The sequence below is a fragment of the Sus scrofa genome, chromosome 16 (genome assembly GCF_054392235.1).
Source record: "Sus scrofa isolate SSC_HxYL_T2T_F1_AM1 chromosome 16, Sscrofa_HxYL_maternal_Yorkshire_Landrace_v2.0, whole genome shotgun sequence".
In the NCBI taxonomy this organism is placed as follows: domain Eukaryota; kingdom Metazoa; phylum Chordata; class Mammalia; order Artiodactyla; family Suidae; genus Sus; species Sus scrofa.
In genome coordinates this window covers 67,544,405-67,565,779 of record NC_139398.1, presented here as the reverse complement: position 1 = coordinate 67,565,779, position 21,375 = coordinate 67,544,405, and the positions used below count along the sequence as shown (strand labels likewise).

The window sequence follows — 21,375 nt, the reverse complement described above, 5'->3', positions numbered from 1 at the left end:
TTCATCCTTCCTTTTTTCCCCTGTCTTCCAGCTGTGAATGCGGCTCAGGGGTGCAGCCTAAAAGTGGCCTGTGTCTCAGCTGCTGTGTCGGATGAATCTGTGGCCGGGGACAGTGGTGTGTATGAGGCTTCGGTGCAGAGGTGGGTCTCTGAGTCCTGAGAACTCTGAACACGCAGAGCGTGGGCCTGCAGGTGCGTGGGAGGGACCCACCGGAGCTAAAGATGCAGACAGCGCTGCTCGTGGGCCTGGAGCCACTTCCCATTTGGGAGCCTGCTTGTTCCAAGGTTGCCATTAAGGTTGCATGGCGAGGGGAGCAAGTATTGGAGAAAGAGCAGCCGCTTCGAGAGAGGGATCCCCGGCAGTCCTGGGAAGGCAGGGTCCACGGGGAGGCCGAGCAAACCCAAAACTTTCTCCTTGAGGATCCAGCGAACCCCGTCCCTGGAAAATGACCTGGGCCCCAGGTCACTGCCAGGGAGCCTGACCCTCCTGCTCTCCCTGTCGCCTTCCAGACTGGGAGCCTCAGAAGCTGCAGCTTTTGACAGTGACGAGTCAGAAGCAGTAGGTGCCACGCGGGTTCAGATCGCCCTGAAGTAAGTGACAGGGAGGGTAGGACCGAGGGGCGGGGTCTGCAGGGTCTCTTCCTCTTCTGCACCATCTCTAGCATTGACCTTCACAGCAGCCCAGGGAGGAAGGCAGAGCCAGCCGGACCTGCTGAGAGCCGGGGGCTCCTAACTAAAGTGGGGGAGTCCCTTTCCCTGCCTCCCAGCTCCTCATTTCACAAAAGAGAAAAAAACAAGATTCAGGAGTTCCCACTGTGGCTCAGTGGTGACGAACCTGACTAGTATCCATAAGGATGTGTGTTCGATCCCGGGCCTTACTCAGTAGGTTAGGGATCCAGGGTTGCCGTGAGCTGTGGTGTAGGTAGCAGATGCTGCTCAGATCAGGGGTTGCTATGGCTGTGGCGTAAGCCGGCAGCTGTATCTGTGATTCAGCGCCTACCCTGGAAACTTCCATATGCCCTGGGTGCAGCCCTAAAAAGAAAAAAAAAAAAAACAAGGCTTGAAGACCTTGTAATTTGCCCAGGATGACTGAGCTGGCCGGTGGCAGAGCCAGGCAGGGACCGAGACCTCCTGCCTCCTGGTCTGTTTGGTTGCTGTTGCTGTGGCTTTTGTCTTATCCTCTCACCTGGCCCAAAGTCAACCCCTGATGGCTGCAGCCTAGATTTCTGGTCCTTGTTGTTTCCTCTCGATGCAGGATGGCCTTGATATTTTTTTTGAAAGAGGAATTAATTGCCAACATTTAAGTGTCAGGAACTTTTACACAACCTCTGACTTCTCTTTAAAAATTTAGGAGTTCCCATTGTGGTTCAGTGGTAATGAACCTGACTAGTATCCCTGAGGATGCGGGTTCAATCCCTGGCCCCACACAGTGGGTTGAGGATCCCGCATTGCTGTGAGCTGTGGTATAGGCTGCAGACATGGCTCAGATCCTGAGTGGCTGTGGCTGTGGTGTAGGCCAGCAGCCGCAGCTCTGATTCAACCCCTAGTGTAGGAACTTCCATATGCTGCGGATGTGGCCCTAAAAAAGGGGGGGGGGAGATATAAAAATTCATACTGATAGCTCTGGACCTACATCCCTTTGGGGTAGCCCACGCTGGGCCTGTGTTCTCCAGCTCACCACAGTCCGCAGAACAGCCAGCTGCTGCATCTGCAACAGGAGAGAGAAATTATACTAATAGATGCTGCATATGCCCCTTTTTCATTTCAGGTATGATGAGAAGAATAAGCAATTTGCAATATTTATCATCCAGCTAAACAACCTGAATGCTCTGTTGCTGCAGCAAGACCAGAAAGTGTGAGTGTGCAGCTGCGGGGGGGACATGATCCTCCCCCGGCTGCAGCCATCCCAGGGGACACAGTGGGCCCTTAGTCCCACTGGGAGTATTTAGTGCATGTGGCCGTGATGCAGCGTGTCAGTGCAGGCGGGGTGGCAAACACACTCACTATAAAGAAGAGCGCTCTAGGCAGCTTGAACCCTGCACATGTGCGTCCTGAGCCCCTCTGAGAAGGTACCAGCACTGAGAAGGGGGTGGCGAGCAAACCCCTGCCCTTGTGAACTTGAAGCCTGGCAGAGAAGACGGTCACAGCCCCTTTCGTCTGCTCTAAGCTCAAGTATTCCAAGCACAAAGAGCCAGCTCTGCCTTCCTCGAGAGCCAGCTCCATCACAGGGCTTGTACGGGCAGGGTGTGGTGGGTGCCGCCTTACGGTTGATAATGCAGCAAGGACCTGCGCAGTCTGCATCCCGGCTCTGCCCACTGCCCGCCGGGTGTATGTTTCATCGAGTTCAGCTGCCTAAGGATTCCTCCCTTCCTGGACCGCAGGCCTTGGGGGCAGCAGCCAGAGCTTACATTTCTGTGGTCTGCGCCCAGCCAGCATCTGGGGGTGTGACACGTGGCAGGCTAGAAAGCAGGCAGAACCGAAGGAGGACAAGATGGGCTGCGGGTGGTGGGCACAGTCTTCCGCTCTTACAAGCAGTGCCGGCATCAGTGACCTTCTCCGCGTCTCGTTGGTGCTCGTGCAGCGGTGTCTGTGGGAGGATGCCTGGAAGCCAGCTCTGGGTCAAAGGGTACTTGCAGCTGTGGTTTTGCAAGGATCGTCACCTTGCCCTCCGCAGGGGTTGTGTGATTTTGCCTTCCCACCAGCAGTCGCGTGAGCTTTCCTCAGGGTTAACAAGCAGCCTCATCAATCCTTGTACACACGGGTTCCATGTCCAGGGTGGAAGGACCAGGGGATTCAGGAGGAGGATGAGCAGTGTCTTATCCTCGGGGCCCCTTGGGCATCCCCCACGAGGAACCTCAGCAGGCCCGGAGGCGGTACACATTCTCATGCACTGTTGTTCCCTTGGGTGTTGGCCACAGCTGTTTAGCCGAGCTGCCCTGACCCCGGCTCTCTCTGTCCCTCCAGGAACATTCGCGTGGCCATCCTTCCCTGCTCCGAAAGCACCACCTGCCTGTTCCGGACGCGGCCCCTGGACGCCTCGGACACCCTGGAGTTCAACGAGGTGTTCTGGGTGTCCATGTCCTACCCAGCCCTTCACCAGAAGACCTTAAGAGTGGACGTCTGTGGCACCGACAGGAGCCATCTGGAGGAGTGCCTGGTGAGGGCTCTGTCTGTCTGTCTGCCTGGCCTTCTGTCCTTCTGAGGATGGGTCCACCTTGCATGTCAAGGACAAGGCTTAGAGAAAACACAGCTGGTGGTGTCAGCCCAGCTATCTTGGGTTCTAGGCAGGGGCTCTCCCATAGGGGAGCAGCGCTCCCAGACTTACTGGGAGCAGGGAAAGGGGAGCAGGGAGCTCCTTTTTCTGCCATGGAATGACAAGGCCCCTTCCCTTGTGCCCGAGGCTGAGTCCCTAGCCCTGCTCTTCCCCACCAAGTGGCCTAAGACTCTCTTTTTGGAGGTGGAGGGGGAGCACACCCACAGCACACAGAAGTTCCCGGGCCGGGGATCGAACCTGAGCCACTGCAGTGACAACACTGAATCCTTAACTGCTAGGCCACCGGGGAACTCTGGCCTAAGACTCTTCAATTCAGTCTGTTTTGATATCTGTAAAACTAGCTCCCACTCGCTGTCTCACAGGTGGCACTCTGAGAATTAAAGGAAGTGCTAACGCAGTGCTTCTCGAACTTTCTCACGCACACGAGTTACCTGGGGCTTTGCTTCAGCAAATCTAGGCAGGTCAGCGAGATTCTGCATGTCTAACAATCTTCCAGGTGATGCTGCTGCTGCTGGTCCCCACAGCAAAAATGCGAAGCCGGGAAGTGCCTTCTCACATTAGGTCTCACTGGTGATCAGTTCCCATCCCTTTCACTCTCAGCTGGGGTATATAACAGCATTATTGCCGTTTATGTTGTTGTTGTTATTATTGCTGACAGTAATGTAATAGCTTATGTCATTCAGATACAGTTTATACGGCGGGCCCTGAGCTAAGATCCTTATGTGTCTTATTCTTGTTTGATCCTCACTCCAGTCTTATAAAATAGGTGCTATTAGACCCGTGAGGAAGCCAAGGCCCAAAGTCCGTTCCCACAGTCCTACAGTCAGGAAGTGGCAAGAAGAGAGTTAGAACCCAGGCAAGTCCACCTCGGAAGCCCACCCACATCAGACCCTGGCTATCTTCTCTGTGCCAGCACGGTGCTCCCTGGCGCCTGCAGGTGGAATGGTGTCAGGAGGGTTGGGCCAGCAGGGTGGGTGCTGTAAACAATGGAGCAGAAAGCGTTTCCAAATTCGGGCTCCTCCACTGAAGCGTTTCCTCAGCCCCAAGCATTCCTCAGTGAGAAGAGACCCAATCCTGTTTTCCTTTCCTAATTGGATGCCTTTTATTCCTCCTTCCTAATTGAAGTCTGGCCATTGCTGGTTGCCATGACAGCAGCCGAAGCACTCATCCCGCGTGGCTTGTCTCTGTCCATGGCCAACGGGAAGCCTACTTTCCCACATCCAGTGGGGACGTGGAGTATCAGGTTGTCATGTTTTGGTGGCTAGAGGAGGCGAAGACAAGAGACACGAGGAGGAAGGGCTGTTGGCTCCCACCCACCGTCTCCCCACACTGCTGGGTTTGCGGAATCCCTGGTCTATTTTGAGCTGTTTAACCAACCAGCGAGGACAGGAGGACCCATCCTGAGCAGTGTCTGTGCATGTCTTAATACTGGGCGAAGAACTTTGCATGCAGTATCTCATCCAATCTTCACAACAGCCCTAGGAAGCAATATTAGGATTATTTCCAAATGACAGATAAGGGATCAAGGCCCAGAAAGGCTAATTAACAAGCCCAGGTCCTCCAGCGAGTAGGTGGCAAGGTGGGGATTTGAACACAGATTCCAGCTTCCCTACAGTCACCATCGCACTCTCCGACTGGATTATGGGTTGGATGTATACACCGCCTGCCTTCACTGCAGACCACAGGTCTACCACATGCTTCAGGGAGGCGTGGCAGGCATCTCCGGCTTTCCAACCGAGTCCTAATTGCTCCCTCCCCACTGCACAGGGTCTGCACGTGGGCAGCCCGGGCCCACTCATACAGCCGCTCCCTTGCCCCCTCTCTCACTTTGCCTCCCCCACTTGGCAAAACCCCAGCCCTGTCCAAGCGAACTCTCCCCTCCTCCCGACCCGTGCAATTGGAGAAAAACACACCTAGCCAGGCCAAATGGCATCCCTTTAAAATCGTGGTCATGGAGTTCCCGTCGTGGCAGAAACGAATCCAACTAGAAACCATGAGGTTGCGGGTTTGATCCCTGGCCTTGCTCAGGGGTTAAGGATCTGGCTTTGCCGTGAGCTGTGGCATAGGTCGCAGATGCAGCTCGGATCTGGCGTTGCTGTGGCTCAGGTGTAGGCCAGCAGCTGTAGGTCCGATTAGACGCCTAGCCTGGGAACCTCCGTATGCCGCGGGTGCAGCCCTAAAAGGACAAAAGACAAAAATCAAGCAAGCAAGCAAATTGTGGTCACGAGCATCTCGTGGGCTTTGATGCTGCCCAGCAGTTACACTGCATCTTCCTGGACCACTTACTCTTCCGCCGATCCCAGGAAGGAGTTCTTATCCTCTCCTTCCTCCCCACCCTTGCCCTCCCTCGGCCAAGACCCTTGCTTCCCACCCAATTCTGAGAGAGCAGAAGGAAGCAGAAGAGAGCCCCTATGGTTCCCACGCTGCATCTACGTGTCCTGGGCTCTGTCTTTTCTCCCGGTTCTAAGGATGGGCCGCCCTCCCCACTCTCATCTGTGCAACCACGACTCTTCCGCTTGCTCCTCTGTCTCCAATTTTCCCTCCTCCACTGGATCTGGCCTGTCAATATACCAACATGCTATTATTTCTCCCATGCTTTAAAAAAAAAAAAAATTTATGACACCGTTCCTCCCTCCAGCTACTCCATTATTTCTTTCCTTTTTCTAGAGCAACACGTGAAAGAGGTGTTTGTGTTCTCTCTGTATCCCAGTCCACCTGGGCTTTTGCCCCCATCATTCCACCAGAAATGTGTTCGTCGGGGACTTACCGGTTGCAAAATCCAGTGGCCAGCTCTCCATGCACGTGTCTCCTGGCCTGTCTACAGCAGCTGGCTAATGGCTCATTCCACCTTCCCCGACATTCTTTGCTATGACTTGGCTTCCCAGGCCCCTCACGCTCCTGGCTTTCTTCCCCCCATCACTGGCTTCTGCCTCTGTCTCCTTTGCAGATTCTTGCTCGTTTTCCTGCCCTCTGTCCATCAGAGAGCCCCAGGGCTTGAGCTTTCTCCTCTCCCCTTTTCTGCTTGCATGGACGGCCTCGGCGATTTCTTTGTCCTAGCGCCTGGCTTCAAACACCATCCCATATGATGGTGCCAGCCTGGTCCTTTCCACCCATCCTGGCATTATGTTCACTGCCTCTTCCGCATCCTCTCCTGCCCATCTAGTAGACATCACTAAGGATGTGTCCACAGCACACCCCTGATCTTCCCTCTTATACCTGCGCTGGCTCAGCTGATACCAACCCCATTCTTCTGTTGTCCAAGCCACAGACATCAGGGTCATCCTGGATCCCTTTCTTCCTCTTGTACCCCACATCCAATCCTTCAGGAACTCCTGGTAGCCCCTTCTGAAGCTCCTCAGATTCCAGCCACTTCTCACCATACTCCTGACCCACTACCACCTCCCACGGGAGAGTTGCAGCAATTGCCTACTGGGTCTCCCTGCCTCTGTTCCTTCTGCCCTTCCTGTCTTTTCAATACAGTAGCCAGAGTGACCCTATTAAGATGCAAATTAGTGCATGACCCTCCTCTACTTATCTTTTTTTTTTTTTTTTTTTTTTTTTTGTCACTGCTTGGGCCACTCCCACAGCATATGGAGGTTCCCAGGCTAGGAGTGGAATGAGAGCTGTAGCCACCGGCCTATGCCAGAGCCACAGCAACGCAGGATCCAAGCCACGTCTGCAACCTACACCACAACAGCTCACGACAATGCCGGATCCTTAACCCACTGAGCAAGGCCAGGGATCGAACCCACAACCTCATGGTTCCTAATGGGATTCATTAACCACCAAGCCACAATGGGAACTCCGCCCCTCCTCTTCTTAAAACCTTAGGATGGGGGTTCCCATGGTGGCTCAGCCATAACGAACCTGAGTAGATTGAGGTGGGTTCAATCCCTGGCCTCCTTCAGTGGGTTGAGGATCCAGCATTGCCGTGAGCTGTGGTGTAGGTCACAGACATAGCTTGGACCATGGCGTGAGCTAGTGGCCACAGCTCCGATCAGACCCCTAGCCTGAGAACCTCCATATGCTGTGGGTGTGGTCCTAAAAAGATTTTAAAAAGTGGATCAATAAAAAATTAAACCTTAGGATGGCTTCTGTCTCCCCCCAGAGTGAACACCTGGGCCTTCACTTGGTTCCCCGGGTCCTTTGGGATATGCTCCTTGTCATCTCTTGGATTTTGTCCCCAAGACTCTTCCTCCAGCCTCCTTGTGCCCCTTGAATACACCAGCACAGCCCCTTCTCCAGCCTTGCACGTAACTGATTTCTCTCACCAGAATTCTCTTCTCCTGGATACCGATGGGCAGGACTCCTTTGCCTCATTCTGATCTTGACCCAATTGTCACCTAGAGTGAGAACGACCTTCCACCTTCCAAATCACATTGCTGCCTACATTCCCTTATTCCTTCTCTGCAGCACTTTCCATCACCTAATATCTCTCTGTACCATAGATATGAGGGTGCATGTTTTCGCATTGTATCATCTATGAAATCAAGATGGAATGTAGGCATTCCCATCGTGGCTCAGTGGTTAGTGAACCCGACTAGTATCCATGAGGACATGAGCTCAATCCCTGGCCTTACTTGGTGAGTTAAGGATCCGGCGTTGCCGTGAGCTGTGGTGTAGGTCGCAGACGTGGTTTGGATCTCGTGTTGCTGTGGCTGTGGTGTAGGCTGGCGGCTACAGCTCCAATTCAACCCATAGCCTGGGAACCTCCATATACTGAGGGTGTTGCCCTAAAAATAAGAGAGACAGACAGACAGACAGACACAAAGAAAGGAAGGAAGGAAGGAAGGAAGGAAGGAAGCAAGGAAGCAAGGAAGGAAGGAGGGAAAGAAAGAAAAGAAAGAAAGAAAGAAAGAAAGAAAGAAAGAAAGAAAGAAAGAAAGAAAGAAAGAAAGAAAGAAAGAAAGAAAGAAAGAAAGAAAGAAAGAAAAAGAAAGAACGAACGAACGAACGGAGGGAGGGAGGGAGGGAGGGAAAGAAAGAAAAAGATGCAACGTATACTAGACTGCAGGTCATAGTCTAATTGGCAGCTGTGTTTCTTTCTTAGTGTTCTTGGAAATAATAATATACTTTATACTTGATAGCATCTTAGACTCTGTGAGACACAATAGAGAATTTACTCACTGATTGAGTATTTGGTTCCCCTAGACTGGAGTGTAAGCTCATGAGGGCAGGGATTTTTCTCTGCCTTAAATCCTGCCACATCCCCAGCACCCAGAACAGTGCCTCGCATCACACATAGAGGCTACTAGGAAGGGGCGGGTGTGTGGGTGTGTGTGGGTGTGTGAAATGAATGGAGAATGCATAAATGCCATCAAACTGCATGCGGTTTACCAAGGTAGACCATTCCCACCACGGAGCCAGCCCAAAATAGGCCATGTATCTTGCTGGAATTACTATAGCCTGGAAAACTCTCCACCTCAGTACCTAGAGTTCTTTCTTATTTTTTTGTACATAGCTGTGTAATGTTCCTCAGTACAGTTATATTACAGTTGATTCCTCCAGTCCCCTATTGTTGGGGCTTTGAGCAAATTTTTCTTGACATCAGTCTCGGTCAAGATTTTTTTTTGGACTCCTGACACCAAAAGCAAAGGTAACAAAAGCAAAAATGAACAAGTGGGACTGCCTCAAACTAACAAGCTTTTGCAGGAGTTCCCGTCATGGCTCAGTGGTTAACAAATCCGAATAGGAACCATGAGGTTGCAGGTTCGATCCCCGGCCTTGCTCGGTGGGTTAAGGATCCAGCGTTGCCGTGAGCTGTGGTGTAGGTTGCAGACGCGGCTCAGATCCCGCGTTGCTGTGGCTCAGGTGTAGGCCAGTGGCTATAGCTTCGATTCAGCTGCTAGCCTGGGAACTTCCATATGCCGAGGGAGCAGCCCTAGAAAAGGCAAAAAGGACAAAAAAAAAAAAGGCTTTTGCACACCAAAGGAAACCATTAGCAAAATGAAAGTGCAACCTACTGAATTGGAGGAAGTATTGGCAAATCATATATCTGATAAGGGGTTAACATCCAAAACATGTAATGGAACCAGAGAAGGCAAGGAATCCATAGGTTGGTGAACTACTGTGTCGGTGGAAGTGATTAACACCCAGCCATTTCTTGCATCTCCCCTGGGGTGGTGTTTTCCATACTTTCCCCAGGAGCCAAATTCCCTTGTCAGCCCCCCATGTATGCTCTCTTTTTTCTCATCCCCAAAAGGGAGGCGCCCAGATCAGCCTGGCTGAGGTCTGCCGGTCCGGGGAGAGGTCGACTCGTTGGTACAACCTCCTGAGCTACAAGTACTTAAAGAAACAGAGCAAGGAACTCAAACCAGCAGGAGCCATAGCCCCCACCCCAGGGCCCGAAAGCACGGTAAGCTGGGCCACAGCTGTGTGCCCCCCTCCCGTAAAGGCAGCACCTGGCTGGCCAGAAGGAAAAGCCTCTCCCCAAATTGGAGATGGCTGGACCTCAGAAGTGGTGTAGTTAGGAGACGAAACCGAGTCTCAGAGAGGTTAAGTCATTGCCTCAAGTCACACAGCCTTCCTCACTGTAGACGCCAGTCCTTGTAGACGTTCTTCCTCCAGGAAGTCTTCCCTGAATGCAACCTCTCAAGCTACCTTTGCTGCCACCCCTCTGTTCCCAAACATCCAGTAGTTATCTCTCTCGTGGTCCTTCTCAGAGTGTGTTGCTAATCTGTGGTTTAGGGGATGGTCACCCTGACTATGTATGACCTCCGTACAGCCGGAGAGCTGTAATTCTGTCTCATTCAGACCCTAAACTTGGCTGTCTTCCAAACCCTGTCTGTGCATAGGGAGGTTATTCTCAGGAGAACTGCCCATTAGAAGAACTCAGGACTGCATTTCTGATGTATATGACTTAACGGCAAAACACGTACCCACACCAGTCTCGCGTTTTTACCCTCTGTTCACCGGGAAGACCATACGCTTTGATTCCTGCCAGGTGGGACTATGCCCACGGTGCACAGATGGACCCATCAGCCTTTGTCTCCGCAGGATGCCGTGTCTGCTCTGTTGGAACAGACAGCCGTGGAGCTGGAGAAGAGGCAGGAGGGAAGGAGCAGCACACAGACCCTGGAAGACAGCTGGTAAGGGAGAGTGCCCCTGGGAACTGGCCTGGCCTGGCCCATGCTCAGGGATGAGATCCTCAAACACTCGAGCAACCAAGAGAAGTATTCCCCTGTGAAGACAGAGACCCTCTCTCCTCATGGTTCTCTACAGGCGGCAAGGCAGTATGTGCTGGGCCTGGTACAGTGGTTCCCCATACCCCTCCCCAGTTTGTCATTTTGTGACCCATGAATTACTCATGCTAGTTCACATCAAATATTAGTGTTTGTCTTGATGCACTTGTATTTATTTTGGTTTAAAAAAAAAAAGTTTCTATAAGCAGCTCTGTATTACTATGTGTAGAAAATAAGTATAGTTTGCCAAAAACAGAAGACTCCACAGTAAGGAATTGCATTTGACTGCTAGGAATAGCAGAAATAATAAGCTTAAATAAAATAGAAGTTTATTTCTTTGTTACTTGAAAAGAACACTAGGAGAAGGCAGTCCAAGACTTAGCTGTCAGCCCCACACTCTTACTGGGAACCGAGGTTCTTTCTCTCATTCTGCTTTGCTCTTCTTACTGTGTGACCTCCATCCTCAAGGCTGCTAAGCACAAAATGGCTGCTGGGTCACCAGCCATCAGACTGGCATCAGGAAAGAAGAAAGACAACAGTCTTCCTGTGGGCCATTTAACCAAGGGGCATTCCTAAAAGTCCCACCCAGCAATTTCCACTTTCTTCTCCTTGACTAAGCTTGGCACCTTGGCCTACCTAACCGCAAGGGAGGCTGGGAGACGCGTGTCTTAGTTGGTACAAAAATCAAGATTTTTCCTACTGAGAAAGAAAGTAGGAATGGATATTGAGTAGGCCATGAGCCAAGTCTGCCTCAGAAGGTAACTGTGGAAGAGGAAACGTAATGAAAATACAGTGAAGAGTATGAAAGCCTCGTTTTCCAAAGTTCCAAGGCTAAGATCTTCTCTCTTGGCTGTTAAAAAGGAAGGCTAGGAGTTCCCATCGTGGCTCAGTGGTTAACAAATCCTACTAGGAACCATGAGGTTGCGGGTTCGATCCCTGGCCTTGCTCAGTGGGTTAAGGATCCGGCACTGCTGCGAGCTGTGGTGTTGGTTACAGATGCGGCTTGGATCCTGAGTTGCTGTGTCTCTGGCGTAGGCCGGCGGCTACAGCTCCGATTGGACCCCTAGCCTGGGAACCTCCATATGCTGCGGGAGTGGCCCTAGAAAAGACAATAAAAGACCAAAAAAAAAAAAAAAAAAAAAAAAAAGGGAAGCCTAGTCAGTGTTTCCGCAACATTAAAGACATGGTACTGCCCAGAGACTTCCTCCTTGGTGTAACCGGGTCTGAAGGGGAAGTGATCCGTATTCTTCAGTCCCGTGTTCACCAAAGGGTCTCACCACAGCCTTTGGGAAACGGTTATGGGGATGGACTAGGGTTCAAACCCTAGCTTCCTCTTTTTTGTGTGACCTTAGGCAAAGCATTTTTTTTTTTAGGGCTGCACCAGCAGCACATGGAGGTTCCCAGGCTAGGGGTCCAATCAGAGCTGTAGCCACTGGCCTACACCACAGCCACAGCCACGCAAGATCTGTGCCGTGCCTGTGACCTACACCACAGCTCACAGCCATGCTGGATCCTTAACCCACCGAGCAAGGCCAGGGATCAAACCCACAACCTCATGGTTCCTAGTCAGATTCATTTCCACGGCACCACGACGGGAACTCCCTTCTTGGGTAATTCTAAGGTGAGTCCTGGGCTGAGAACCAGACTCCAACACAGGTGTCCCCACATGTGAAATACAGATTTAAGAAATAGTCACTACACACAGGGTATTTTTGCAGGCCCAAAACAATTAGGCATGGTCAGCACTGAACATAGACCATGACCCACAGGAAGCACTCAGTGACTCTTCTGTATTACTCTGTTACAGCCCCAAATTATACGTCTGGTCTCAGAAGAAGTCTTTCCCTATTATCTTTGACTCCAGGCTTCAGCAGGTGTTTTCGGGAGGTGGCCAGGTAGTAAACATTTGCTTTGTGGGCCATAGGGATTCTGCTGCATCCTCTCGGCTCTGCCATCGTGTGAAAACAGCCGTCTAGGGTACACACACCAGCCACCTTGACTCTGTCCCTGAAGCCGCACTTACAGACACTGTGGTTTGAAGGTCACTGCCTTTGCACATGTCATGAAACATCACTCTCTTTTTTGATTTTTTTTTTTCAGCCCTTTATTTAAAAATGTAACATCCATTCATAGCTTAGCCCTTGGACAGCAAAACCAGGCTGTGGGCTGGATTTGGCTGAGGGGGGACCCCTCTATGACTCTTCTCCTTGGCTCTTCTTCCATGTGATAAAAGTAGAACACGGTTCCTGGAATTTTCTTTGTTCATCTGTTTGTTTTAGGGTTCTGCCTATATTGTCGGTGGTTTCTCTCTTACGTTCGCGGTCTGTCTCTTTCTCCTCTCTCCTTCCCTCCCCTCCCTCCCCAGCTCCATCCTCTTCTCTCTCCCCTCCCTCCCTCCCCCACTCCCCTCCCTCCCTCCTCTGCCTCTCCCTTTCTCTTTTTTTCCTCCCTCTTCCCTTCTCTCTCCCTCTTTCTCCCTCTCTTCTGGTGCACAGCAAAAGTCTGATGCGGAAACAGGCCCAGGACCCATCCTCCAAAACCCTGGCGCAAGATCAGTGACTTCCGCCAAATTCCAGGCTTGTGTGGAGACTTTTCATGCCATCTCCTAGCAACCGCCTTCTGTTCTCTCTCCCTTTGCGGCCCCTCTCTCCCCACCCCTTGCCATTCAAACTTCCCTAAACACTGACTTACAAAGAGGGCTGGGAATCCCGGAGCTGCCTTACTGGGGTAAATCCATCTGCAGCCCCTTCCCCCCCAGACTGGAGGCTCCTTTTGGTCCTGGAATGTTACCCAGCTCTACTTGCTCAGCTCTGGAGTCCCTGGTGGAGGGCTCCAAAGACTGGCCCTCTGTTCGCATCTACACTCCTTCTCCCTCGGCACCCAAAGCCCAACGCAAGGTACCATTGGTATTCCCCCCGGTATCTGTTTAGCTTTCTTTCGTGCATATCATCTGAAGACTGGATCTCTTTTAAGATCCACAAGCCATGTGAAATTCTTATTTAGAGTATGAGAAAACGGAGAAGGTGATCCCAAATCATGCTAGCGTCAAAACCCTTGTATCTGCCTCCTTGGGAGCGTGTCTAGGAAAGAGGTTGAGATGTGGCCTCGCTGGCTCCCAGGGCATGTGTGTTTTCTATTTCACCAGACATTGCAGAGTCATTCTCAAGTCAGGTTGTCCTGGTAAATGCTCCCAGCCGTGGTGACTGCGAGTACCCCCAAACCCACGCGCTCCTGACACAGTATCATCCAGCCGTATTTCACGAAGAATATGGAAATGTTTTCTTTTAGCAGAGACTGCTAAACTGACCTCAGAGTACAAATGGGCTGCTCTCATTCACACACCCCGCAGGGAAAGGCCGCCTTTTCCCCATACCCGCACCCGAGACGTATGGAAGCTCCCAGGCTAGGGGTCAAATCTGAGCTATAGCTGCCGGTGTACACCACAGTCACAGCAACGTGGGATCTGAGCCCCATCTGCAACCTGCAGCACAGCTCACGGTAACGCCAGATCCTTAACCCCCTGAGCGAGGCCAGGGATCAAACCCTCGCCCTTATGGATACTCATCAGGTTCGTTTCCGATGTGCCACAAGGAGAGCTCCAGATACATGGTTTTTATTTTCATTTATGGTTGTGGCCACTTTTTAATTCTTTTTCTCTCTATAAACGAGATTTGTTTTTTCCTTTCCGGGAGAATTTTAGGTCAGATTCTCAGTCACCGATACGAGACATCTCTGGTGGTTGAGTCTAGTGCAGCTGGATGAGCTTGGCTAGGAAACCAGCTGCACCACTCAGTGGCCTGGGATGCAGGACAAGGCCCGTTGACTCTTCGGTCCCTTGACTCTGCAAAAGGGAGACAAGAGTCACTTTCAGTGTGTTTTTTTGTTTGTTTGTTTGTTTGTTTGTTTGTTTGTTTTGTCTTTTTGCCTTTTCTAGGGTCACTCCCATGGCATATGGAGGTTCCCAGGCTAGGGGTCCAACCGGAGCTGTAGCTGCCATCCTACACCAGAGCCACAGCAACGCGGGATCCGAGCCGCGTCTGCAACCTACACCACAGCTCATGGCAACGCTGGATCCTTAACCCACTGAGCGAGGCCAGGGATCGAACCCGAAACCTCATGGTTCCTAGTCGGATTCGTCAACCACTGCACCATGACAGGAACTCCCTCAGTGTGGTTTTAAGGTCTCAGTGTAGCACCTGGAGCTCAGCAAGCTCTGGGGATGTGCTGATTAACGTGGCATCCCCAGGATTCTCACTGAGGTGCTCCCTGACAGTCCCAGGTTGACTGGTTCTTTCACCATTAAAGAATAGATCAAGGAGTTCCCACTGTGGCTCAGTGGATGAAGAACCTGACTGGGGTCCACGAGGATGCAGGTTCGATCCCTGGCTTGCTCAGTGGGTTAAGAACACGGCTAGTATCCTTGAGGATCCGGGATCCCTCCCCTTGCTCAGTGGTTTCAGAATCCAGCTCTGCCACGAGCCGCATAGCATAGGTCGCAGGTACGGTTCAAATCTGGTATTGCTGTGGCATAGGCTGGCAGCGGCAGTTCCTTCAACCCTTAGCCTGGAAACTTCCATATGCTGCAGATGCAGCCCTAAAAAGACCCCCCCCCAAAAAAAAGTAGATCAAAAGGCTCAAGGGACTGAGGGGGCAAAGGAGGGAGAATAGAGCCCCTCCGAGTCCCCATCTAAGTGCCAGGGAGGTTTTCATCACGGGTTCGGGGGTGGAGAGCCAAGATCTGTTCTCCCTGTTGGGAAAATCCTAAGGGAGATTTTATGTTTATCCACAGTCTCCCTGAGCCAGCTAACTAGATGTCAGATTCTCTGCTTTTGGCTGGAATCCCTTCAGCTCAGTATGGTAATACTGCCTCATGCTGCTCAGAAGCCTGGTGGTTATGTATGTCTTTGAAAAGCAAAGATGGCAATAGAGATAAATTACTAATTAACCGATGCAGTCCATTTGTCACACCAGCTCCTTCCAACCCTGGAATCCAAGGGGAAAGGATAATTATGAAAAATATCACTAAAGCTAAAGTTTCTTCAACAAATGCTGCTGCAACCCCATTGAATATCCACATAGAAAAAAATTAACTTTGAGTACCATGGACAAAAATTAACCTGAAATGGATCATGGAGCAAAATATAAAACCTGAAACTGTAAAACTCCTAAAAGAAAATAGAGGAGAGGAGGTCCCATTTGTGGGTCAGTGGTAACAAACCAAACCAGGATCCATGAGGACGCAGGCTCGATCCCTGGTCTCTCTCAGTGGGTTAAGGATCCGGCATTGCTGTGAGCTGTGGTGTAGGTCACAGACACGGCTGGGATCTGGCATTGCTGTGGCTGTGGTGTAGGTCACAGACAAGGCTCGGATCCCACGTTGCTGTGGCTGTGGTGTAGACCGGCACCTACAGTTCTGATTCGACCCCTAGCCCGGGAACTTCCATATGCTGAGGGTTTGGCTCTAAAAAGCAAAAAAGAAAGAAAGAAAATAGAGGAGAAATTCTTTGCACCTCTGGAGTAGGCAAAGATTTCTTAGGTACAACGTGAAAAGCATAAACCATAAAAGAGAAAAACTAATAAATGGGACTTTAGCACAATCAAAAGCTTCTCTTCTTTGGAAGATCATTTAGAAGAGGAAAAGGCAAGCCACAGACATGGAGAAAATATTTGCAAAGGATATCTGTCTAGAATATAGAATGAACTCTTTACAACTCAGTAATAAAAAGACAACCCACTTCTTAAAGGGCTAAAAATTTTTAATAGACACCTTGCAAAAGGAAATAGGAATGGTCAATAAATGCAGGAAAATATTCTCAGCGGGAAAATGCAAATTAAAACTACAATGAGGCCATTTCCATTGTGGCTTAGTGGGTTAAGAACCTGACGAGCAGAGTTCCCGTCGTGGTTTGGTGGAAACGAATATGACCATGAGGTTGCAGGTTCAATCCCTGACCTCGCTCAGTGGGGTTAAGGATCCAGCATTGCTGTGAGCCATGGTGTAGGCCGGCAGCTGCAGATCCGATTAGACCCCTAGCCTGGGAACCTCCATATGCCATGGGGGCGACCCTAAAAAGCAAAAAAAAAAAAAAAAAAAAAAAAGAACCTGACTAGTATCCAGGAGGATGTGGGTTCAATCCCTGGCCTTGCTTAGTGGATTACGGATCCGGTGTTGCCTCAAGCTGCAACATCAGTCTGGTCTTGCTGTGGCTATGGTGTAGGCTGGCAGCTGCAGCTCTGATTCAACCCCTAGCCTGGGAACTTCCATTTGCTGCAGGAGCAGCCCTAAAAAAAAAAAAAAACAAACAAACAAAAAACCCACTATGAGATATGAGTACACACCCAGTTAAATGACTAAATTTGACAATGCCAAGTGGAGATGAGGAACTGGAATTCTCATTACCATTACTGTGGGCATATACAGTGGTACAGCCACGTGGGAAAACCTGTTATGGTCTGAATTGTGTCTCCCCAGAGTTCGTATATTGAAGCTCTGACCCCAATGCCTGAGAATGTGAGTATTTTTCAAGACAGGGTCTTTAAAGCAATGATTAAGTCAGCATGAGAGACTATTAAAGCTAGGGTGGGCCCTCGTCCAAGCCGATTGGTGTCCTTATAAGAAGAGGAAATTTGGACACACAGAGACACCAGGGACACACACAGAGAAGAGGGCACAGCAAGAAGGCAGCTGTCTGCAAGTCACAGAGGGAGCCCCCAGAGGAAACCAAACCTGCCCACACCTTGATCTTAGACTTTTAGCCTCTAGAACTGGGAAATAAATTTCTGTTGCCGGGGTTCCCATTGTGGCTTAGTAGGTTAAGGACCCAACATTGTCTCTGTAAGAAGGTTCAATCCCTGGCCTCGCTCAGTAGGTTAAAGTCATGGGACATTCTCAAGTGTGGTGGGGGTTACACAGGGGAACACGTTGGTCCAAACTCATCCAACTCTACACAAAATGCATTTTTTTCTGTGGAAGGTAGATCTCACTAAAACGGATTTAAAAAGAAAATGTATCTCACTCCTGAAAATCCTTGCAAGCCCTGCCCTGAATGCTTTTAAAGGCAGGTGAGCCGATGACAAGTGGGCACGGGGGGTAACCAGAGGGCCTTGTCATCACAGGCGGTACGAGGAGGGTACCAGCGAGAGCGAGGCAGCAGCGGAAGAGGAGGAGGAGGAGGATGGGGAGGAGGACGTGTTTGCTGAGAAAGCCTCACCTGATATGGACGGGTGCCCAGCGTTAAAGGTAGGGAGGGCTGGGGAGGTGGGAAGGGCTGTCTCGGGGAAGCAGCCCTCGATCCTTGAACCCTGGCATCTGGAGAAGGCTTGGGGCTAAGTCTCATCCTCCAGTATCAGCGGACAGGCCTTCAGAATGGGGTGACCTGGCGAAGGTTGTATAAGAGCATCTCTGCTTGGAATTGGGATCATTTTGGGGGACAAGTAAACTAGAAGAGGCTGACTCGTCCCCTCTTCTCTCCTGCCCTCTGCAGACCTCCTGCTTTGTAGTCAGTTGGGTCTGGGTTCAAAGGCTGGCTCTGCTCCTCCCTGGCTGTGTAGCTATAGGCAGATGACTTCATCCCCCTCGAGCCTTGGCTTCCTCATCTCTAAAATGGACACATCAATACCAGCCTTGCAGATGGGTTCCGAGATTTCGAAGGAATGGATTTCTCCCTTTGGATCCACCCGAAGGGCAATAGGAAAGGGGTCTAGTCAGGCTCCCCTTGCTTCCTGCTTCCTGGCTGTGCTAAGATGACATGTTATAACAGGCTTCAGGCTCCACAGAGATCTCCCTGCCTTTTTCCACCCACAGGACTCCTGGAAGTAAAGACCGCATTGCATTTGCTCAGAGCACAAGAGGGTGGAGCTACAGGTTGTGCACTGCACAAAGGCGCCCGACCAGGGAGGGATTGCAGAAGAACCTAGGCCTGCCTTCTAACAGCTCCACACCACGAGAAACCCTTCTGTAGTTTCTCCAGCCAAAGGGGCCCCTTTTTCAAAATTACACAAAGGCCCTTTTGAGGCTGACCAAGGCCTGCTGTTGGGGTGGTTTTTTGTTGTTGTTGTTGTTTTTTCTCTTTTTGTCTTTTCTAGGGCTGCTCCTGCGGCATATGGAGGTTCCCAGGCTAGGGGTTGAATCGGAGCTGTTGCTGCTGGCCTAAGCCAGAGCCACAGCAGTGCCAGAACCGAGCCTTGTCTGCAACCTACACCACAGCTCACAGCAACGCCGGATCCTTAATCCACTGAGCAAGGCCGGGGATCGAACCCGCAACCTCATGGTTCCTAGTCGGATTCGTTAACCACTGAGCCATGATGGGAACTCCCAGGGTGCTTTGACTTATTTATCTTTGCTGATAACTACCGTGAAAGGACAATAGACACCCTAATCACCTCGTTTAAAAAACAAGATTTTCTGGTCGCCTCTGTAACTGCAAGAAAACATTGCAGCTCTTGGCTGGTGCAATGAAGGCCTTGGCTGTGGCTTTGTCAAAATGTGGTTGGGACAGAAGTCTCAAGGGTGTGAAGTCCAGGACATCCGTGCTTGAGGTACCCTCTGCTCTGTGAGCTCGTGTGTGGAGACTGGATGTCTCCCACTAGCCCCAGTCCACCGGCGTCAGGGAGGACTGGGGCCAGCGCTCCGCCCCTGGGTGCCATCCTGGCTGAGCTGGTCTGGGCTGGGGCCGCAGAAGCCTCTAGCTGTGTCTGAAGGTCAAAGGCAAGGTGACAGGAGTCGGGGGCAGCTGAGTCTCGGGGTAGGTGGCTGAGACTCTGGATACTGGCGGCCTCAAAGCGATGACCTCTTCCTCAGGTGGACAAAGAAACCAACACAGAAACCCCAGCACCATCTCCCACCGTAGTGCGGCCCAAGGACCGGCGGGTGGGCACCCCATCCTCAGGGCCATTTCTTCGGGGGAGCACCATCATCCGCTCCAAGACCTTCTCCCCGGGACCCCAGAGCCAGTACGTGTGTCGGGTAAGGAACCGTGCGGCACATTCCCCCGCCCTGGACCTCACACAGTCCTGGATGCCAATCCCAATCACGCTTCCGTGGTCAGGCATCCTCAGGCACAGTCATGCCTCTGAGCCTCAGTTTCCTCGTGGAGTTAATAAACCGACTCTATGGGGTTGCTTTTTTTGTTTGGTTTTTGTTTTTATCTTTTTGCCTTTTCTAGGGCCGCTCCCTTGGCATATGGAGGTTCCCAGGCCAGGGGTCGAATCAGAGCTACAGCTGCCGGCCTACACCACAGCCACAGCAACACGGGATCTGAGTCACGTCTGCAACCTACACCACAGCTCACGGCAACGCCAGATCCTTAACGCACTGAGCAAGGCCAGGGATCGAACCCGAAACCTCATGGTTCCTAGTCGGATTCGTCAACCACTGCGCCACCATGGGGTTGTTTTACCGATTGAATTAAGTAAAGCATGGCCAGTGCTTTTGATACTTCCAGGCAACTCTCCTGTCCTCCTGTTTACACCCTCCCCTTCCCTTCCACACCGCTTGCTGGGATCAAACGGACCCTTACCATCCTTTAGCAGCAGTTCTTCCCCACCGCCCCGCAGGGCAATTCCAGCGTGCAGCCTGAGGTTGGTTGCAAAATAGCAACCGGTATTAGTTAGTCTTAGGTTTAGGGGGGTTTTATTTGACCTTTTTGCTAACATCGAAAACGTAGGAAATTCACAGCAGAATTCCCTTTGTGACTCAGTGGGTTAAGAACCTGGCATAATGTCCGTGAGGATGCGGGTTTGATCCCTGGCCTCATTCAGTGGCTTGAGGATCTGGCTTAGCCACAAGTTGCGGCGAAGGTCACAGATGCAGCTCAGATCCCAGGTTGCTGTGGCTATGGTGTAGGCCGACAGCTGCAGCTCCAATTCGACCCCTAGCCTGGGAACTTCCATGTGCCGCAGGTGCAGCCCTAAAAAGAAAAAAATAAGAAAAGAGGACTTAGGAAATTCAATTAAAAGTAAAATAAAGGCGTTCCCTTATGACTCAGCGGATTAAGGATCTGGCATTGTCACTGCTGTGGCTCTGGTTACAGCTACAGCATGGGTTCAGTCCCTGGCCTGAGAATTTCTACATGCCACGGGCATGGCCAGAAAAGTAGATTAAAATAAAATGTAGACATTGCACATAAAATTCCAGTTTCTCTTGGAAAAAATGGACTGTCTAGCCCCACCGGCTATACATTCTGTCATGGTGACATTTGGCTGGAACTGAGCTGTGGGGGCCACTGCTCTTGGATGAGTGGAGGGGACAGAGCTAAACTGCAGCTCACGGCAACGCCAGATCCTTAACCCACTGAGCGAGGCCAGAGATCCAACCCACATCTTCATGGATCCTAGCTGGGTTCTTAACCTGCTGAGCCACAATGGGAATTCCTGAATGTGATTTTAAAGTGAGGGAAGTTCTGAATTGCAAGTGAAAGAGCCTGCAATTAAGCCAGCCGTAAGAAGAGGGGAAAAAAATGCAATCTGCATTTCAAATGTGAATAACTTGAAGGATTTAGAAAAGCCCTTAGGATAATGGATAATCTACTTTTGGCAAAATTACCACCTTTTTGAACATGCAGTGGAAATAAAACACAAAAGGAAGAGTGTCACTTTTTGGAAAAATCATACCCAAAGAAATGAGTATTTGATTTATTCTTGTTCATCAAGCTTAGAATGCAGTTGTCATTTTGTCAAGTGGAAGATATGAAATGTAACTTCTTTAAAGTGTTTTTCTTTTCCAACTAAAACTTCAAACTTTTTTCCCCACTGTTTTCTATGAGATTCCGGTTGCCCGTTAAATGGAGTCACTTTAAATGGCCTTCTCCAGGATTAGCATCCTTGAATAACAAAGTGCTCCAGTCTCATTGATTAAGCATCTGTAACACACCTAGCACTATGCTGGGCCCTTCCATACGTTATTATCTAGACCAGTTTCCAA

At 50.8% G+C, this 21,375-nt stretch overlaps 1 protein-coding gene across 2 annotated transcripts in view; it reads left to right on the top strand.

Annotated features, from left to right (window-relative positions):
• The window catches only part of WWC1 (WW and C2 domain containing 1), a 176,791-nt gene that overhangs the window by 140,844 nt on the left and 14,572 nt on the right, over positions 1–21,375 (top strand). For both annotated transcript variants that reach the window (XM_085001809.1, XM_021077057.2), the window contains exons 12-19: positions 32–140; positions 510–590; positions 1,768–1,854; positions 2,964–3,156; positions 9,476–9,628; positions 10,270–10,361; positions 17,571–17,694; positions 19,255–19,419. In XM_085001809.1, the coding sequence (XP_084857935.1) occupies positions 32–140; positions 510–590; positions 1,768–1,854; positions 2,964–3,156; positions 9,476–9,628; positions 10,270–10,361; positions 17,571–17,694; positions 19,255–19,419 (1,004 nt within the window). The remainder of the gene's footprint in view (positions 1–31; positions 141–509; positions 591–1,767; positions 1,855–2,963; positions 3,157–9,475; positions 9,629–10,269; positions 10,362–17,570; positions 17,695–19,254; positions 19,420–21,375) is intronic.